This window comes from Orbilia oligospora (assembly GCF_000225545.1).
Source record: "Orbilia oligospora ATCC 24927 unplaced genomic scaffold scaffold00079, whole genome shotgun sequence".
NCBI classification, from domain to species: domain Eukaryota; kingdom Fungi; phylum Ascomycota; class Orbiliomycetes; order Orbiliales; family Orbiliaceae; genus Orbilia; species Orbilia oligospora.
Window position 1 is genome coordinate 1,063,420 of NW_011645636.1, and position 19,794 is coordinate 1,083,213.

General features: G+C 46.2%; 4 protein-coding genes across 4 annotated transcripts; 3 read left to right on the forward strand and 1 right to left on the reverse strand.

Annotated features, from left to right (window-relative positions):
* Positions 1-1,507: 1,507 nt before the first annotated feature.
* AOL_s00079g325 (uncharacterized protein) lies at positions 1,508-4,639 on the forward strand (the record flags this gene model as incomplete). Its single annotated transcript, XM_011124200.1, has 3 exons — positions 1,508-1,541; positions 1,649-1,963; positions 4,488-4,639. 3 exons carry the CDS (start codon positions 1,508-1,510, stop codon positions 4,637-4,639), a joined length of 501 nt encoding a protein of 166 aa, XP_011122502.1.
* A 2,173-nt stretch (positions 4,640-6,812) lies between these two features.
* Positions 6,813-7,940, reverse strand: AOL_s00079g326 (uncharacterized protein; the record flags this gene model as incomplete). Its single annotated transcript, XM_011124201.1, has 6 exons — positions 6,813-6,934; positions 6,998-7,422; positions 7,486-7,572; positions 7,683-7,754; positions 7,838-7,854; positions 7,923-7,940. The coding sequence occupies 6 exons, from the start codon at positions 7,938-7,940 to the stop codon at positions 6,813-6,815; spliced, it is 741 nt and encodes a 246-aa protein (XP_011122503.1).
* Positions 7,941-12,543: 4,603 nt separating this feature from the next.
* Positions 12,544-15,327, forward strand: AOL_s00079g327 (uncharacterized protein; the record flags this gene model as incomplete). The annotated part of the gene is made up of 1 exon (XM_011124202.1): positions 12,544-15,327. The coding sequence occupies one exon, from the start codon at positions 12,544-12,546 to the stop codon at positions 15,325-15,327; it is 2,784 nt and encodes a 927-aa protein (XP_011122504.1).
* Positions 15,328-17,715: 2,388 nt separating this feature from the next.
* Positions 17,716-18,778, forward strand: AOL_s00079g328 (uncharacterized protein; the record flags this gene model as incomplete). Its single annotated transcript, XM_011124203.1, has 4 exons — positions 17,716-17,764; positions 17,967-18,055; positions 18,347-18,517; positions 18,605-18,778. The coding sequence occupies 4 exons, from the start codon at positions 17,716-17,718 to the stop codon at positions 18,776-18,778; spliced, it is 483 nt and encodes a 160-aa protein (XP_011122505.1).
* Between the last annotated feature and the right edge of the window lie 1,016 nt (positions 18,779-19,794).

Below are 19,794 nucleotides of genomic sequence, written 5' to 3' on the forward strand. Positions count from 1 at the left end.
TGATCCCAACAGCCCTCACCTGCCTTTCCGCTGTCCATGCACCGCTTAGCGGTTTCTTTTTTGAAAGACCATCATGAGATCCTTCTTGCGATCTTAAGGATCTTGAAAACATAGATCCCTGTTACGGTATTTTTCAAGATCCACTTTTTTTTACTTTGAAAAAATTTTTCATCCCATCTTTTTGATTATTTTTTTACAACCTGCCTTCCACCTACCTCCCTGTTACGAAGTCCCTCTCCCTCTTTTTTTTTAAAAAAAAAAAAGTTTTGTCCGATAAAAGGCTATATGCAACGTTGGTGAGGTGGCTGCTTACCCACATTATCATCAATGCAATGCGTTGGTGGGTTGTCCATGTCTCCCATCCACCTACCCCGTTTGCTCGCCTTGACATCATCAATGCAGGCTTGGACTTTCCAGAATTGGACCACATTTCCTGTTTGGAAGGTTGAAGAAACGCCGGGATTCGCAGCTCGTGTTGGTGTTTTATCCGGCCCGAGGCCTTTATTCCTACTAGTTATCGTCGATTTCGATTCAATGATACGATTCGATATCTGATGGATGGCCTGCCGGAAAGGAAAGAAAAGGTCCAACAAAGTAGATTATCCCATCTGCACGTTAACTGACGAGTTTCAAACGTGGACAAACGAGGTGTTTCGACGAAATATGCACCGTCGCATCATGATCCCATGACATCTTTCCCAAATACTTCTTCGCAAAGAAAAAATTCCATTTCAGGCGGAAGATATCATCCGGAGCCATACAGATGCGCTCAGAGCTCGCAGCTCTTCCAATCAGAGAATTTGACGAGCGCAGTGTCGAATGTCTCTGATAGGCGAATTAATTAACCTATTTTATTTTTTTTTTGCCTCAGATTTGAGCTTTGACAATTCATAGAAAGAACTCGTGCTTTTGCTTTGTTTGTTCGGGTTATCTCGTTGTCTCTCGTCTGGGCATAATCCATGATGCTTGATGATGTGGAGACGAAAGACAACATTCTGCCGGGGTGGAATGGCCTATCAGTGGAGTTTAGGCTTACTCGTACCATCGAGCTGTTGCGACTTTCCAGTTCGATGTTTACGTATCTTTATGCATGTTTACATTGTATCTCAATGTACTATCGCGAACTGTTTACTGCAGAGCACACACATCCACACGCACACATACGCACCCAGTCGATCCAATAGACCAGCGTCTACGTAACTGCCGGTTACAATGACCAAGTCGACAAAAGAAAATGAGAAAATTAGAGCGAAATAAAGGTTAACAGAACCCTTGTTCGACAAAATAGTTCCCGTACACCCTCCACGCGCTGCCGCAGGTCCTAGATGAAAAATGGGATACTCCTGAATTTGCGCCGTACCGCAACGAGTTTCCTACGGAGTTTAGAGATGAGCGAGAGAAGTTCGAGGCACATGTGAGGGATTTGACGGCCAGAGACGTGAAGATTGCGTATCTGAAAGGGTTGCAAGGTGAGTTTTTTTTTTTTTTTTTTGGTTCTATTCATTCTATGGAATCGTCGATGTCACTTTTGAGCGCCTTAGGTGGGATGATTATGCCTTATCGTCCAATAAACCATACGCCCCAATCGTGATTTTATAGCTTATCTAGCATACAGCTACGAGTAACTAATTTTGGGGGGTTACAACAGGATACCTTTGGCTCACTGCCTACCGCTCAGGCAATATCAAAGCACCGCTCTATGCAGATGTAATCCGCGCGCTCCCGCTGTGGACTTCAAGGGGACTTAAAGTATACATCTACTCCTCTGGAAGCGTACTTGCCCAGAAGTTGTTCTTTGAGTATACGGATAACGAGGCGCAGCCGGATCAACGGGGTTACTTGAGCGGGTACTTCGATACCGTGAATGCGGGGGTTAAGTGGGAGAAGACAAGTTATGAAAAGATTTGTGAAGAGACGGGCATACTGCCTCATGAATGGGTGTTTTTGACGGATAATGTTAAAGGTATGTGCTTTTTTCTTTGTACTCTCTTTTGATTTTACAGTTTGATATCATATGCGAACTTCTTTTGAAATTTTGAGGTCGTTTTTTTTTGGTTGTTTCTTTGAGTTGCGATTTTGGGGTTCGGGTATTTCGGTTCCGACGCTTGGTACCTTTCGGTTGGTAGACGGCGGGTACCGTTGCACTGGGGTTACCTTTTTAATTTCAGGTGGTCTATTTTTGAATAACCGAAGGAGAACTACATATGTACCGACGGTGCAGACCGACTTATTCTGTTGGGAATAACCAAATTTGCGAGACCAAAGACGGTATCCACATTCACAGATCTCATTTTAGAAGGTCAGGAAACTGCGCCGTCGATGGTCGCAAATTCAAGTTCTCGTCCTCCCCCCCAAAACCAAAAAAACGCTAGCCTAGCGGAAAGGCAGCCTTTCGAATTGAAATCTGGGGTTGGACGACACATTTTCGGACTCTTAGCGTTATCGGCTAAGTACTAGCAAGGATGGAATGCAGTCGCGAGAAGTCAAAAAGCAAAAGGGAATAAGCCGAAGGAAAAACACCACAGCTGCTGTTGGTGCTAAAGAAAGGATGAACGAACGAATTTGTGTTAGCGATGGATGTGGATGGGGCACTATTTCCTGCATGCTGCAGGGTTTGTTTGTTCTCATTCTTTCGTCGATGGCGGCGGACGTGGTGCCACCAACATTTTCGTTCGCGTGATCCACCTCTTCCTTCCTGTTTTATTCCGTTTTCCTTTTTATTTTTTGGACGATTTTCTTCCTTGGTTTAGGTTTTTGGGGAACCGAAGGGCGCTATCTATTTTGACGTTTCCTTTTTTTTGTCTTTGAATTTTGGGGGTGGATGGGTGTCTTTAATTCTCGAAGATACAAACATATGACAGCTGATATATTTCCGGGGTTTGCGCAATACGATGGGCTATGGTTGGTCAAGACGGTTACTAGGCAAGGCGCTTGGGAAACCAGTGTGAAGAAGGCGTCCGTGATCGGAATACCCACCCACACACACCGTCTACAGCCCTTTCAACCAGGTCTACCTAGACGGATTCCGGCCTGAGTGGCAAAGGCTCTTGGGGCTGGGCGCCTGGAAGAAGGGGGAATGCTCCTTCTCCACAGGCTGGCAAACTACTTTGGGAAGTGATGTCCCAAGTTCTAGTTCTCGCCGTTACCAAGACTGTGCGGAGAAAAAAGCATATGATGCTAGGCTTGATGGGATAACTCCGGACTATTAGCGAGGGAGCTAATCCGAAAGGCCTTTTGGGAGGAGATCGCCGACGGTGTATGAGCTCGATGGTTCTGTTTGGTGTTGGAACTCGTTTCGAGTTTCGTGATCTTTGGAAGTCGGAGTTCTCCTTCCTAAGCTTCCCCCCTTTGGTTCTATCGCTGGGCTTTACGTTTTATGGTTTTGCGTAGCTTCGCTTTGTTCTTCTATTTTTGTGGACATCTGACAGGTGACTTGGTGGATATATCCGAATGTTATTTGCATTGGGATGTTTGGCATGGGGGGGCTTAAGCTTAAGCTCTGAGCTTGGAGCTCTGGAGCTCTAGCTGTTTGTTCAGCCTTGTGGACGAAGTTTAAGATCTAATTAAGCTTAAATTTGGTATCATGATGGAGAACTAACAATTGTTCTTGTTGGTACTGTTGGCTTCATGCTCCTCCGGTGTCTTCTCAATGCTCAACTGTTGGAGGTTATACTTTCCCTCTATGCCACTGCTTCGAGTTCTACTGACCACCTCAGTATCTTGCATACCTACATACATCCCCACCAACACTGCATTCCCCCCCCAAAAAAAAACACACTATTTTCACGATTTTAGCAAAATATTGCAAAATCGACGAATTGGAGTATTTTTTCTTTCTTTCCGCAATTGTTATGACATGTGTTTCTTTTTTTGTTTCTTGTTTGTGATAACACAATGCATTATGCGGTGTGATTAAATTGTGCTGATGTGGTTGTGGTTGTGGTGGTGGGTGAAATATGTGAAATTGATCACAAGGGAGATTCATGCGCAGATGTTGTTTAATGTCGATTGGATGTTTCTATGTTTCAGAGTTTTTGATTTGGTTTTGTGAATTGGGGGGAAGGAGGGGGTGTTCGGTCATGGGGGGGTGGTGGAGACGACCGTCGGGGTTAGGTAGTGGAGGAGGAGGAGGAGGCCTGGTGCAGCCTGAAGGGTCTTTGAAGATTTCCTTCCTGCTGGGGATTCTTTCCTCGTCCCCTTCCTCGTCTTCTTCCCCTTGTCCCTTTGAAGCTTCTTGATCTTTTTCATTCATCGTCATTGTTTTGAGATTCCTCCCCCTTCCCCAGGGAGTTTCTATCCTTTCGTTCTTTTCTACGAACTTAATTTCTACTACCCCTTTCTTGACTTGCTACAATCACTTTACTCCCCTCTTCTACATCCCCATTTTATACCTTCCCCCCAAACCTCCAAAGCATCCACATAACCCCAAGCTTGCACCTATAACCCACCCCGAAAAAAAACTAACATAAACCCCCTCTAATTTATAGAAGTCGAAGCCGCCACCGCCGCAGGACTCCACGCCAGAATCGTGTCACGGCCAGGGAACACACCTGTTTCCGATGATGATATTCAAAAGTTTGGAGAATTGGTGACGGATTTTGTTGAGGATGGTGGGTTGAAGGAGGTTTTAGGGGTTTAAAAGGTTGAAGGTGTATGGGTAGTGACATGGGGTTCTTGAGGAGGCTTCAACAGCTTCTTGGTTTTTGTAGATGGTAGTGGTGTTTTAACATTAGGATTGGTGGATGGGGGTTATGGTTTCGAGGATATGGATCTATCGATCTGATGACTATGGGATAGACGTAACTATATTAAAAAAAAACCCTAGTTAGGATCAAAATAAACTGTTAAAAGTGGAGTAGATCCTCAGGGTTCAGATATATACAAAGATATATCTTTAAGCATCACCACGAAGTAGTTCAGTTGCCTCCACAGCTATAACTGCCCAGCAGCAAGACATCTGATCTAAATCAAACTCTTATAAAAGTACTTCTACATGCAAGTTAGTATAGTCATGGTATCAGGTAACTCCGTGGTGCCCGACGGATTTATATTATCCCGAGCCAGCTCGTGATTGAAGATCTAAGCTAGGAGAATATCGTGGAAGGTATATACCTAAAGGAATATCTAGTCTGGGGGTTGGTACTAGACGGGGATATATTACATACCTTATCGATATCATGATTTGAATCTTATAATTATAGTAAAACGTTACGGTCTCGTATGAAGGCCTTATAGCTATGCCATCGATATGAAACTGCAATCAAGTTGTCATACACTCGTGTATAGGATATCCGGATTGGAGTCGACAAGCACGCCGCTTGTTGCATTTTTTTAGATACTGTAATTGTTATATAATATACATATATACCTATAACGGATCTGGAGATCTGGAGACAGAGGAGGGTCAGGTAGTAATCGTGTACGTATCAATAGCAGGTGCTCGATTAAAAATAAAATTTAAATTGTAAACCTAGGATGGATATCTAAGGTCTCAAGGGTAACAATATACTAACAAAGGTTTCTTAGTTCTCGATTATTAACTTATTATTATATATTATAAGCTCAGAAAACACAAGTAACTCGATCATGGTAATATAGGATAGTATCGATCGGCTGTATGCAGCTCGAATCACGATATCAATCATACTAGTTGATTAAGTAGCTATTTATGGTTGTTGTATTTACATCTGAAGATATCATCTCGAAGCTTAGATTTGAAACTCGCAGAATTTTTTATAATTATTATGATATTAGTAGAAGTTCGATTAACAAAGTAAGTACCCCTAGCTATGCGTGGGTTAACTGTTCGAGGGGATTTTTGATCTACTTGCATACTTAAGTATATATGTCTGAAAGCTTTTAGAGGTATGGAAGTGGATGTTTCTTATAAGATCTTAAGAGACTGGCTCCTATAACAATTGACCACTCAGTTGGACAGTCCTCGAACTCGGGTACTTACCCTAATTATAAGCTAGGTAATATTTTATAAATGGAAGAAAGCAGTACTTTAAGATGTTTATAGCAGGATACCACGTGCAGAGATACAAAGTTCCTTGTGAGTATAGAAACTATATATAACGAAATTTACAGGTTGATAATACAGTTGTACAAGACTTCACTTCACTTTATTTATGTATAAAACCCTAACTACATACAGTGAAATTCTTGTCTATTACGATATATAGGAAGTTCTCCGACGTTATGATCTAGTTGTTCATTGCACAAGGAGTTAAGTATAACTGGGGATCGTATCTTCGTATCTACAAGTTCAAGGCTTGTTCTATGGGGTGGATAGACAAGTCGTTGAAGCCGTCTGAGTGATTTTTCTAGAAAACTACTTGAGGCCGGTGGTACCATGGTGAAGCTGATGTGAGTTTAGAAGCTAGACCGAGCAGTACCGGATGTTTCGTTGATTTTGAGTTCTGAACGGACTATAAGTGCTGATACAGGGGGTTGGTTTCTGTTTTCCCCCATGAGGTCGAATATTTTAAGCACTTGTAAATTAAGGGAAATGGACGGTGTTCAAAATTGACCGAAAGGAAAAAAGACCCAGGAGGCGCAGTTCATTCGTCTAAAGTATTAAGCGTCGCCAGGGACCATAAAAGATCTATCATACATCCTCCTCTTGTCCTGTAACCACTCTCTAAAGTAAAAAATCGTCACTATATCACACATCGCATATATGTGACCTCCCCACTCCGAGCAGCAATGGCATGCTGCATATCTCCCTCCCCCAAAGATGGCTTCTTTTTTTTTCTTCGGCAAATTTTCCATTATTTTATTTAGGCCGTGAACGAGACCACTTCAACTGTTTAGTAGAAGCTCTCAACCAAGCTGTCCTTCAGCGTGGATTGGACGTTCGACGGGGCCTGTCCTTCACCGAGTCTGAATACCGATTCGATAACCGATAGTTCTGTGGCAGTTGTGTCAAGACCTATATACCACTGTTAGCAACAAAATACAATATCTTCTCAATTTACTTGGAGTATATACTAACCAGTAACAGCCATCCAATCATTAACCACCATACCAGCACCAACAACCGCACTACCACGATTGACGCTGCCAGCAACCAAAGGAACCTGCAACAAACTACTCAACTCATCCTGATCCTTTATACTTGTTTGAGGATGGACTATTCCACCCTGGTTACTCAGAGCACAGTAACTCCCTGTCAGAACATTTTCTGCAATAGTCTGACGGAAGACTTCTACGCCCAGGACATCGGCGACAAGTTCTTCGGTTTCACGCTCGATGTCAGGGTGGACGAGGGCGACGTGGTCGTTGCAACAGATTACGTTTCCGAGGGCGGAGAGACGTTCTTCGATTCGTTGGATTTTTACCGAGTCAGGAAGGGAGTTACGAAGATGTTGGAGTTCTTGGTCGGTGGTGGAGGTGGGGAGGAGGAGACCTTTGCGGTTTCTGGCAGGAGTTTTTGTTAGTGGTTTGAGGGTTTATGGAGAGGCTTGGGAGGGGCTGGCTTACCCTGCCGTTAGACGGCCGATGATTCTTGTGCCAGCGATGGTAGTGTGGACAACTGGAATAACATCTGCAAGTTCGGCTTCAAAGACACTATTGGTGGAAAGTTAGGGTTAGTTTTTCTGATGTTGTAGCGTTTTCGTATGGGACGGCGGGGTCCGGAGGTGGAGGTTACCGCCGTTTCTCTTTAAATCTGTGCTTACCTGTAGAAGTTCTCCGAACCACCGATAGCTACGAGAGCATATGAATTTGTCAACGTGGCGAAGACACCGACTCTGTGGGTTAGAACAATGTTGTTAGTTGTCTATTCGAGACTGTAATGGCGGGGTGAGGAGGGGGCGGGGTGGTGGGGCCGTACTCGTTGGAGTTTTCGAACTATGATGAGAGACTGATGTTAGTAGGGCGATATGAGAACTTGGTGGAGACAAGGCGATCGAACTTACTTGAGCGCGAACAGCCATTGTGAAGTGTGTGTTTGTGATAGACGAGGCTAGTGTGGTAGTGGTGATGATGATGATGAGATGAGGTTGGCGGGGTACAGAAGGGTTTGAAGCTTGTGGACGATTACTAAATGCTTGCGCTGAGTGTTGAAAGCGGCGGAGTTCAACGGCTTTATATCCAACAAAGATATACAAAAAAAAGGACGAATTGAAGATTCAAAGATATAGATAGTCTCGAAAGACCTGGCACTGCACAGAATCTTATATAATTCGCTACTTGATCTTTTTTTGCGAGGGGGTCAGATTAAGGTTGCCTGCTTAGCAAGAGAAGAAATTTCTTTTTCGGGTTCCACTGGTCTGGTTGGCTGCTTCGGCTTAGCGCAGAAAAAAAAAATAACCACGAAGAGCGGCCACCCACACCATCGAACGGATTGAGTCACCGCCCAGAATGGGACTGTCGCACAGCAGCGCTTTCCTGGCTGCGAACCAAACCCCTCTTGCATGCTGTGTCATGGATGAATGACTCGAATCGGCGGGTGGGTTTGGGGAGATGCGTAACCCGTCCTAAATTTTTGCGTGCATCTGCACATTTTGCAGTGTCAAGGCGGGTTGGAACGGGAGAGATACTGGGGGTGAAATCGGGTATAGACGCTCGCTTGAAGGAGGTGTCTAGGAACTCCCCAGTTGGGAAACTGGTATGCTGTTTTGAGGGTGGTGCGTCGTTCCGGCCCGTCGGTCTGACCAAGTTCCGAACTATGAGATGAATAATAATGAGTTCATCGAGGATGCTAAAAGTCGAATTTGCAACTCAGAATTCGTGGATGCGTGTAATTAGTTGGTAGTAGTTTTAGCTAAGAGCATCATTTGCAGGGTTGATTGAGAATGATTGAACTGGTAAGTGCACGTCCGTACTTGAAGAATATATCATATCGTATTTAACTGTGGATGTCTGCATTTTTGAACACGGTTGTGACCAAGAGCTCCACATTCCTCGATTAGTCTTGAGTTCGTTGACTTCAAATCTCAGCCTTCCGCCGACGTGCTTCGGTAACGAGGCCCCAAGGTTTCGCGTAACCGCAGTATTCTGCAGGATCAGAGTGCTCACAACCCCTCGGCAAATATCGTGCATATTGGAAGCATGCTGAGTTTCGAGTCAGAAGAAAAACGAGAGAGCGAAGCTGTAAGGCTTCAACGGCTTTCCCCAGAAATGACATGGAAACAAGGGTTTTCGGTCTCCAAACCCACCCACACAGCCGAAGCGGCATTCTAACCTTCGATAGATCCATGGTAGTGCCTTAGACACACTGCCTTCTACCTGTATTTGATTCAAATACAGTTCGTAGGGGTTTCAATGGTTGACCATATATGGTAAAACCCTGTCACACGACATGCCAAGAGAAGGTCCTGTTCTTTTTCGTAGACGAGTATCTTGCACGTCTTCCCGACAATGGGCGATAGCGCCAACAGCAGCGTGAAGAAAACCAGCGTAAAGGTATATTTAGTGTATTTTCAATTTGGAGTATTCGATCTTACATCCTAAGACATTCGCGTTTAGCATGTTCTATCACAGTATAACTATTAGTATTGGTTTCGATATAGGGAAGGGAACATACTATTACAAATAGGCGGCAGAACCTTCCACCAGGAGCTGAGGACTTTCCATAGCTATAGCTGGTTATCTGATCGCGACTCACAACCGAGGCTCTTGTATTCCAATTTTTATAAATAATATTTCCGATAGGAAACTTGCCGTACAAATCCGAGATCAGACTATACCTGCCCTTCAGATCAACGAAGGAGTCGGTAAACGGTGTGCATATCCATTACATCATGCGGTTGTAAAAGTCGCAGGCCGGAGTCGGGAATTAGGACGACCTGGCCTGATATGCGCTGAGGGCCTTGGATCGGAGCCTTCCACCAGAGAACCCGGAGTGCCCCACTGGGAAAGGAAAGCTGAAGCACCCGAGATATCCGAAAATACGCTAGCCGGCAATCCTGATCTTATTTTTTCTTGGGAGTTCGGAACCAAGTCGACTTTGCAGACTTGGGGTTAACTTTGCAACGTTCGGATCCAATTGGAGTGCTGACGTATATATTGTCGCTTGAGGTCAAGAATGTCTTATCGAGGTAGAACACGATATAATATCATTCTCTCATCCTGGGTCTCTTTGTCATCTTGCAAGAGATTGAGGTATTCGGCCCTGACAAGTTGAGTCTGGCGAGGGAGAGTCTTTTGAGGTTTTATATCGTGGGTTGGATATATAATAACCTCAGGCAAGAGGACCTAGGGGAGCCGAAATAGGTAGGACTCTCGTGAGCTCCACCATCGGGAGATATTTCCGTAGATAGCGACGTATATCTGAAGAGAGGTATCTTCATATCGAGAAAAAACCCGTCTATAGCGAGAGGCCTGGTGGTTCTGGATCAGTTCGAATAGGCGTTTCAAATTCCTTTCAAGTGGTTGAAATTTGCGACGCTGCCAAAGCGGGCCCTGGAATTGGTCTTCCTGTTCTTGTTCCTGTTCTTGTTCTTGTTCTTGTTCTTATTGATGTTCCACCACACATCTTTTCTTCTTCCTTTCCTCTTTCCACCACCACTCAAACCTAACTAGCTAGCTAACTGCTTCTATTCTCTCACGAACAAAACCACCACCATCACCAGCTTTCCCACTATCACGACGTCCACTGTTTATTTTACAGACGGCCTCCAATTATCGAGGTCTTTGAGTTTGGTATGTGATAGTTCTTCCTGCAAGTTCCCAGCTATATTTTTTTCCTAGTTGTTCTGGTGGTGCTGGCTTCAACCAGGTTTTTTTTGGTGTTGCCATCTACCCAATTATTGCTGTAACCGTTTTCTTGACCTCAAAATATTCACAACCTCCTTCCCATCAACCTCAACCTCAACCTCATCTCTCTATCTCTCATCACCTCCCTTCTCACCTCCCTTCACCTTTCTTCACTGCCATTCACACCGTTCTTAGAACGGTATACACTCTGCAATTCACCATTGCATTTGCTTTGGCTTGCTCTAGGCCAATAATAACTTGGTAGTACTCCCTTATATCCTCTGTCTACGGCGGTTAGCCTTCTTTCTCTCTTCTGCTTCCATTCCACCAACCTTTTTTTTCTGCATCGGTACGTGATATCATTGAATTGCCCTTGGATTCGTCTTTCTGCTGCGAAAGCACTGATCTCTGGGGCTTTCCTGGTATTCTACTTCTTGCATTTGCTCTTCTTATTCTCTGTTGTCTATTCTTGCTCTGTTTCCGTTTTGAAATTCGCCCTTGTCATCAATCTCATCACCAACCACTCATCTCCCTTCCAACCATCATCACCAACTTGACACACTCCCATCTACCACTGCTTTTTTCCCTTCATCCGTGAGTGAGAAGTATTTTTGTTCTTCTTCTCGATTTTTCCTTTGCTTCGTACAGGTCTTCTGTGAGTAATCACGTTGCTGTCTATCTACGATGGCTTTTCCTGAATTCTCGTTGCAAAGATTCTCACCACAGACATATTCTCCCTGATCACTTTCATCACCCTTCACCTTCACCTTCACCTTCACCTTTGTCTTCTCACCTACTGCTTAATACATCCTCTCTCATCTATTCCATCGGATTACACCGCCTGTATCTTTTTTTTTCCTATTGTCGCTCTTATTCCTCTTTGGATTACACTGTTCCTTCTGCAAGAGTTTATTCTCGCTCGGGTATCTCTATGCTAACCACTGCATTCTCCTATTAGACAAAGCTTTCTTTTTTTGTTATTTTTTTTCGAGAAAAAAAGTAACGACCAGAAGTAAGTGCCATTTTTGTTCATTATTACCGTGTTTTTTCTCTTTCAATCATCATATTTGGTCTTCTCCTCAATCGTCGACGTCGACGATATTCCACCGGCTGGCCGTTTGGCTTTCGCCAGCATCTGACAACGCCAGCCAATAGGATGCATGGCTTTCCGGCTGGGTTGATCAGCCGTGGTTTGCACGAAAAGTCTCTTCTTTCCGTTTTCACGCCTTCCCCTGCAAATTTGCCCAGCTGGCCCTTCCTTTTCTGGCTCGTCCCGTTAGGAACTGGCATTTTATGCGCCACAAAGGAAACCATGCAAGGTTCAAAACAACGAAGCATCAAATTTCACTTCTACCCCCAAATATCTCTACTGTCGAATAATCGACGAGTTTTTTTATCACGTCTACGCGCTTTCACTTCTGGCTCCGTTTTCTCCGCCGTCGCCCTCTCAAGGTGATCGTACCGACGAAGTAATTTCTTGAAAATTTCTTCTGGTAGAAATACGAGATCGGGCCATCAGTGGCGGTAGTACCCTTTTTAATCACGATCCATTCATATCAAATGGAATGCAAATATGTTGGGCCTTTTCAGTCGTCCTGCCCTGGTAATATTTTATTTTCCCTTTTATTCACCTTTTCTTTTCGGGGACCTCGAAGATCTCATAGTTTCGACATGAGATTAAGGGATATCTATTATATATTATCACCTCTCCTTTACTGCTTTCTGGCTTTCTTTCGCATGCTTTTCTTCCCTCCGTTCTTAACCTGGAAGAATATTTTATCTCTTTATCAACATAATACTTTAAAGCCAAATGCTAACGTGGATCATAAAATTTAGGCAATGGCGCGTACCAAGAAGGATACGGCCACCCAGGGTGCTCCAATCCCAGGAGACCCTGAGCCCACAGAGGCTCATGCTGGCGAGCACAGAAGAGCCAGCACCCGGGCACCGACGGTGCCATTTCAAATGGTGACCCGGAGGGGGGCCCAAAAGCGGACGAGCGGCGGCTCCGAGGAACACGCCGTCACATCCAATGATCTGGCTTCGGCCGGGGAGGATGTTTATCCTGAGTTCGCCGCACTGCCAACGCCGGTTGGCCAAGGGGAGGATGGCTCCGAGCTGCAAGCCGGGGTTGCCCCTTCTGCGGACGACGCAGGAGATGCGCCTCGGCGCTCTTCTCGCGTCGTTCCAAAGAAGGTGGCACCGGCGCAGAGGAGTCTCCTCCTCGTCCTCCGGCTGAGCCCAGCCAAGCTGGAGTCGGTGACACCACTGGCCGAAAGGCTAGTGGTGGAAGCCTTCTCCACCAAATCGAGTCCCCCCCCTCTGTCCCCAGTTAGCCCCGTAGTGGGAGGGTCGGCCCTCCCACCGGTTGAGGGACCGGCCCCGCCCCCCCGCAACAAGAGGCCAAGAACCAAGAAGGCTGTGTCGCCGGGCGCCGAGGAGCCCAATGCCGAGGAGGAGCGCCCTAAGAAGAGGCGCAAGAACAAGAAGTCTGCTGAGGCAGCGGCCGGGGAGGAGCCTATCCTCCCAGAAAATGCTGAACCAGAAGTTCAGCAACCGGAGCCTCTCCCCAGCTTGGCTCCCCCTCCCCCTCCCCCCCTTCCACCGCCAATGAGTCCGGAGCCTGCTGCTCCCGTACTTGAAGTGGAGGCTCTGAAGGCAGAGCCTCCACTCGACCCAATGGATGTTTCGCAGCCGGAGGAGCCGCTGCAGAAGAGGCGGGGGCGGCCGCCAAAGTCGGAGCTCCTCAAGAGACAGCGCCAACCACGACAACCCGTTGCCGCTCCAGTCGCCCCAGTCGGGCACCCCGTTGGGTCGTTGGCCCACCAGTTCCGAGAGCAGATGCCGGAGGGCATGAACATGCTCGACATCGTTGCGCTCGCTCAGTATATGCGAGCCAAGGACCTCCAGGCCAAGAAGAGGCCGATGAAGCGGAGCATCAAGAAGGGGTATAGGGTCGAGCATAGGGTCACCCGCGAGTGGTGTACCCAACGCGGCCAAAAGTTGATTGGCCAACAGCGGAGGATCGGGCGCCATGTCCAGCGTGCCAATGTGGCACTGGCCGACCAAGCGATCAGGTTGGCCCAGAACGATCCTACGTACTTATCCGAAAACGGGCTTGGTGCACCCTTTTACTTTGCAGGCTTGCAACAGGCAGCCGAGCAGCGCGATAAGCTCCGAGACATTGGCGATTTGAGGAGGGACCTCGAGCTACAGGCGGTAGACAACCGAATCCAGCACACGAGGATAAGACGGAGACGACAGATCCGGAACGAAATTGTCGATGGTTTGGAGAAGCTTGCCGTTGAGAGAAATCATTTCTCTAACGCCATCCGAACATTTGCTGCTAAACATCCTGACAAGTTGGATGAGATTATCGAGGAATGTGAGAAGACTGGCGAGGACATAAACATAGCTATCCTCAGTGCTGCTTACGAGACACATCCGAATGACATCGAGGATGATGAAGTTGTCGAAAAAATCTGGGGATCCCGCGGCCATGGGCTTGGTAAATGGTTTAAATTTGTGGATGATAACCGCATGGATTTAGATGAGGAGGAAGAACAGGAAGAGCAAGGGGGAGAGAAAGAACAACAAGCAGTTCTAGAACGCGACGAGCCTCAGACGCCAAACAAAGTTGTCGTATCACATGAGAAACAGCAGCCACCCACGTCGTTCGAAAGAGGGGGGTCTCCGGAATCCGTTGAGAGGGAAGGATCTCCAGTATTTGACGAAAGAGAACAACCGCCAATGTCGAATGAAAGAGGCGAGTCACCGGCTCCCGAGGAAGGTGAGGAGTTGGCTTTGCCAGTAGACGCAGAAGAATTCCAGTTATCCGATGAAAGAAACCAGCCTCATGTCGACCTTTCAGAATTGTTGGAGGTTGCGACCCAAGAGCTCCGGGCCAGCAGCAGACCTGTCCCCAAGAGCCCGACGACGCCTGGACCCGATGTCGAATTGTTGAACGTTCTTGCCTCAGCTGCCGCTCAGAGAGAGCATATTATAGGCAACCCCGAACTACTACTCCCCCTTTCTCCTGGGCCATCTTTACCCAAGGAACCATCTCCAGCATTCCAGGAGAGACCCTCACCAGCATTTTCAGAAGACGAAGGTCTAGTCGCCACCTCCGCATCACCACCCCCATCATTTGGAGGAGAAGGCAGTATTGATGAAAGAGCTAGCAATTTCAGCGGCAGAATTGTAGAGTCATCGGCTGAACCTGGGTTTGCACTTAGTGGACCCGCACCGCCACCCGAAGTTTTGAAACCATCAGCCCTATACCAAGAGGTGGACCACGGCAGTAGATTTACTGGAGAAACCAGACGTTGGAGTGATAATAGAATTTTCCCAATGGATCGGGGCTCCAATTTCTCACCTATCGGAACCCACCACCATTTCCTCCCGGGGCCAAGCCCCCCTCCTCATCAAAGTCGTGGATCGAGCGTTCATTCCCTGCCACCACCACCGACGGCTTTGTCTAGTCCAGGTCGTTTGCTCCCTTCGCCTGTCCCATCGACACGTTTCCCTGCCGCTTATCAAGCACTTCCGCAGCGCAGTCCGAGTCCAGGTTTTTTCAATCCACTTCCTCATGATCCTCGTTACCGTGGGGATCAAAGTAGATAAGCAACGTCAAGCGTTTGACGGCACGCGCACTGTGTATGGTGTAACGATGAGCATGCTTTGGTTGATAGTTCGCTCTCTTCTTTTACGGATTCCAGGATGCCTTTTCTTGCGCCTAGACGAAGGATAGCTTGAAAGCCTATAAACACAGAAACGGCTGAGCCTTATGTCGTTGGAACCCCATCACCACTTTTCTGGGACCCGAACACGACGAGACGCACAGTACGAAACCTTTCGCCTCCGAAGAACAAGCCTTCCTTTGTCCTCATTACTTGATCTCTCCTGCCCTAAGCATTCCGCTTCGCCATTCTACATTTAGAACTACCATCATTGCATACCTACTACAGTGTCCGAACCCGCCTAACCGACGTTTTTTCTTCTCACCTACCCGTCTCGCATTTTACGAAGTCACAGACAAAGCCTGCATATGTTTTTTACGGCGTTATTCGGCGCATAGATGCCCTGTTTTTCTGGCAGATATTTATTTACAAAAACTAGGAAGCATGGTTTTTGTTTTCTATTGCACTAGCTCGAATTATCCACCGTTTTTATATCTCCGGTGTACTTTTATTACATGGCCAGCTACTCTATTTCTTTCGTGTTTGCCTGGGGTTTTCTGGTAATTATTATTTTTAATACGCTTTTTCTGACATGATGAACCTGTCACGGAGAGCCTTTTTCTTCTGCTGTTATTATTTTATTGTTCCTTCAAGTGTATCATACTATGGACTTTTTTTTTATATTCCGGGAGCTGCATGTTGTGGCAGGAAAGGCGGTCGTTTGTGGGAGGTGGCCCTTGTTCTCCTTTTTAATCCGATCAGGGCAACAAGGGGTTATTACAATAGAACAAGCTGTTTTATATTATGGACGATGAATGGTTCCACTTATTGAGCACCCATTTAGATATATCGATTTCCTTTGAAACAATTCCTTAGTGATGTAAAAGCCATAAAACTCAAGTGTATTCGCCCGTAGTGATTGCAGTCGCAAGGTTAGGTCTCAAGGGTCTTCCTCGTGGCTGATGACCGCGTCGACCGCGACAGAACAAACATCGGTTGTCGATGGCCCCTGACCTTGACTAAGTAAATAAGCTAAATGCAATGTCATGTTCCCGCTGCTTTGAACCCATCAAGATCTCGGATCGCACGTGCATGACCGCCTTGCAACAAACAGATCTTTAAGGTCTGATCAAGGGGCAAGTAAAAGAAAATTCGTCACAGGCGTCAGCCTGGTGATGCAAGGCTGCACCTTTGGCACCCACAAAAAATGTCAAAAGAATTTAGGAATTCGCGGCGGCAAGGCGCCTAAAAGGCTGATAGGATCTCACGTACAGCACCTCCGTCACCAAAATGTGCTCTGGTTTGAGTCACCGAGGTGTTCGTTCGGATGTAGGTTCCATGTTGAACAAAGCGGATTAAGCTTAAAATGGCCATTTCAAGCAAGCTTGGCTGATAATAGCATACCCCGCTAAGGACAAACAAAAGGAACCAACAACAGCCAGCAAGGTCATGGCACGGTCGTGAGCAATACCTCGGGCAGCCTTGTCACTCTTTGTCCCTTCAAAGCCAGAAAATTGGATCTGATTGCGAATCGGATTAGGGACCTTTTGCATCCAGCCCGTTAACGTGTGTGGATGTAAGTATGTGTGGACTGCAGCAAATGCATGCCCGAATCCGAATCCGAACCCAACATTACTCTGCGTCTTTGGACGGGACTGGCCAGGGCCGAATCCTTGGAATCAGTTATTAACGAACGGAGAAAGCACCATGTAGCATGTAGGCTTTTAGGCGGTGAGCTATGACTGCGTAAGTGGACATCATAACGAATATCCAGATATGGACTTTTTGTATGCGTGGAAGGCGGTGGAACCGTTCCCCGCCATGCTGCGGGAACAAAGAAGCGGAATTCATTGATTTTGCGAGCGGTCGTGACAGCTCTGCCACATTGGCCTGGGATGTTTGTTAGTCAATGGACGGAAATAATTGTTTCATCCGGATTGTAGTCAGAGTACAGACTAATATTACTCTGCGGTAGTTGGTACTAGTTAATGGTTAGTAGTTAGTAGTCGTGGTGTTTGTGTAGGACTGAAGGTGGACTGGGGTTTGGTGTGTGGCCGTACGTACTATTTTAAGTAGGAAGGATCCCACCTTAAATCAGCTTCTCCTCTTCCTTACTCACTCACTCCACCTTCTTCATCAAACATCAACCTTGCCAGCCGACATCACCAACATCATCATCACCACCGTCATCATCACGCTCAGCTTCATTTCCGCCTGTAGTAACCCTTCACGCGTAATATAAAGCTCTCCGTCTGCCAGTCAGCTTCTCGACCTTTCAAACTCTCAAACTTCCTTCTTCCTTCCATCACAAGCTACCCACACATCCACAAACATGTCGCAGATTATCTTACTCTCTTCCGACAATGTCGAGATGAAAGTTGGTAAGTTTCGAATCTATCTTAAACATCCTGATTCTCCCGTCTTCCGGAGTCCTGCCAGCTTCTCGTCTCCCCCGAGGAGAAGCTATCGAAGCTATCTAGCTACGTAGAGCAGCTTCATAGCGGGGTTTTCGTGGCACCTCCGAATACACGCCACTTTATCACATCGAATCTTGATTCCTAACTAATTATCTTTTCTTCACAGACAAGGAGGTCGCTGAGCGATCGATCTTGATCAAGAACATGCTAGAGGATGTCGGCGAAACCCCAGACCAGGCTATTCCCATCCCGAACGTGAGTCCCAAATGCCTTCCATCGTCCCCTCCTCTAATTCTCCGCATCATCTACCTACCCTTGTGTTTATGACTCCTTTTTGTTTGGAACCTGCAATTTTTTTGTAAACTGGCCTTTGGAGTCTGGTCTGGTTGCAGATCTTTGGCTCGTGTTCTGAATCTCACTCCGATCTCCCTCCAAATTCCCCTCCAAATTCCCTTAAAACAACTCTCACCCAACATACATATCTACGTTTTGTTATTTTTGGGTTTCCTTTTTCAGGCCGATTAACTAATCCTATCCTCTCATCAGGTTAACGAAGGCGTCCTTCGCAAGGTTATCGAGTGGTGCGAGCATCACCGAAACGATCCCCCACCACCAGCCGATGAGGACAGCGATTCTCGCAAGAAGTCGACAGATATCGAGGAGTGGGACCAAAAGTTCATGCAAGTCGATCAGGAAATGTTGTTCGAGATCATCTTGGTAGGTCATCCCTCCATATATAGTCACATTTATAAATTTTAAGTAATCGGTCACGTTGCTAACTGGTCACGTGAAACACTGTTGCAGGCTGCCAACTATCTCGACATCAAGCCACTTCTCGACGTCGGTTGCAAGACCGTTGCCAACATGATCAAGGGCAAGTCCCCTGAGGAAATCAGAAAGACGTTCAATATCCAGAACGACTTCACTCCCGAGGAGGAAGACCAGATCAGACGTGAGAACGAGTGGGCCGAGGAGTAAGTTCGCGAATCTACTTGAACCTTAGCTGAGAATCTCTAAAGCTGACCCTGCAACTTTTAGTCGTTAAACATAACGAATCGACCTTTTTTTGCCAACCCGCTTTTTTTCTCCTCCCTTACTCACACTATTCTGTTTTCCTTCCCAATGTCTACATATGTCTCTCTATTATTCCTTTTTCTCGGTGAAGCGGGATTCGGGATTTTCTCATGATGGCTACACGGTGTTTGTTTTCCTTTTTATCCTCTTTCCTTTTCTTTTCATTTCCTTTCTGTTCCTTGGGATTCTGTGACTTTTAGAGGATTCACATAACGCGCACCACTCTTCTGGATCAAAAAAAAATCGTTTCACCCGCTGGTGTTAAACTCTTTCTTCCATCGTTCCCCTCTTTTTCTCCGCCCTGTTGCTTTCCTACCCTAGACTTTTAAGAACTCTGGTGGAAGTCGGGAAGTACATTACCTTATCCTTTCGGTGGGGGTGTAATATGCTGCTTTTGTAAGAAAAGAAGAAGAATAACTTAAGTAGTACTTAGGGAAAAATTGAATACTGCGCTGTGATGAACTTCTTGCCTTCCTAACTTTAAACAACATATTGACTAGTCTCGTAACCAAAAGTGATATCGATGTATACTGGGGAAATTCCACAAAAGCCATTGAACATTAATATTATGGAGATGTAATGCATCTAAGCCTCCTATAATACATTATCACTAGTGTAGAAGCTTCTAGCCTGTAGGTCTTTCAGATTTAAGGATGTGAAGGGCTGTTAAGGAGGTGTTTGAGGGGTAATGTTTGAGAGAATGGGGGAATCGCGGGAGCGATGTAGCCACCAGCATGTGTGGTGGGAACGCAGTCGGACATGCATGTGCATGTATTGAGGTTAATTAATGTTAATGTGTAGGGTGTACCCACGCCACGCACGCACGCATACAAGTCTCGGTTATATACATGCTGTGTACTCCTGATTCTGATGTTGCCGTAATATTCATAGCTCAAAAGGTCTGGTGGATCTTCTATACT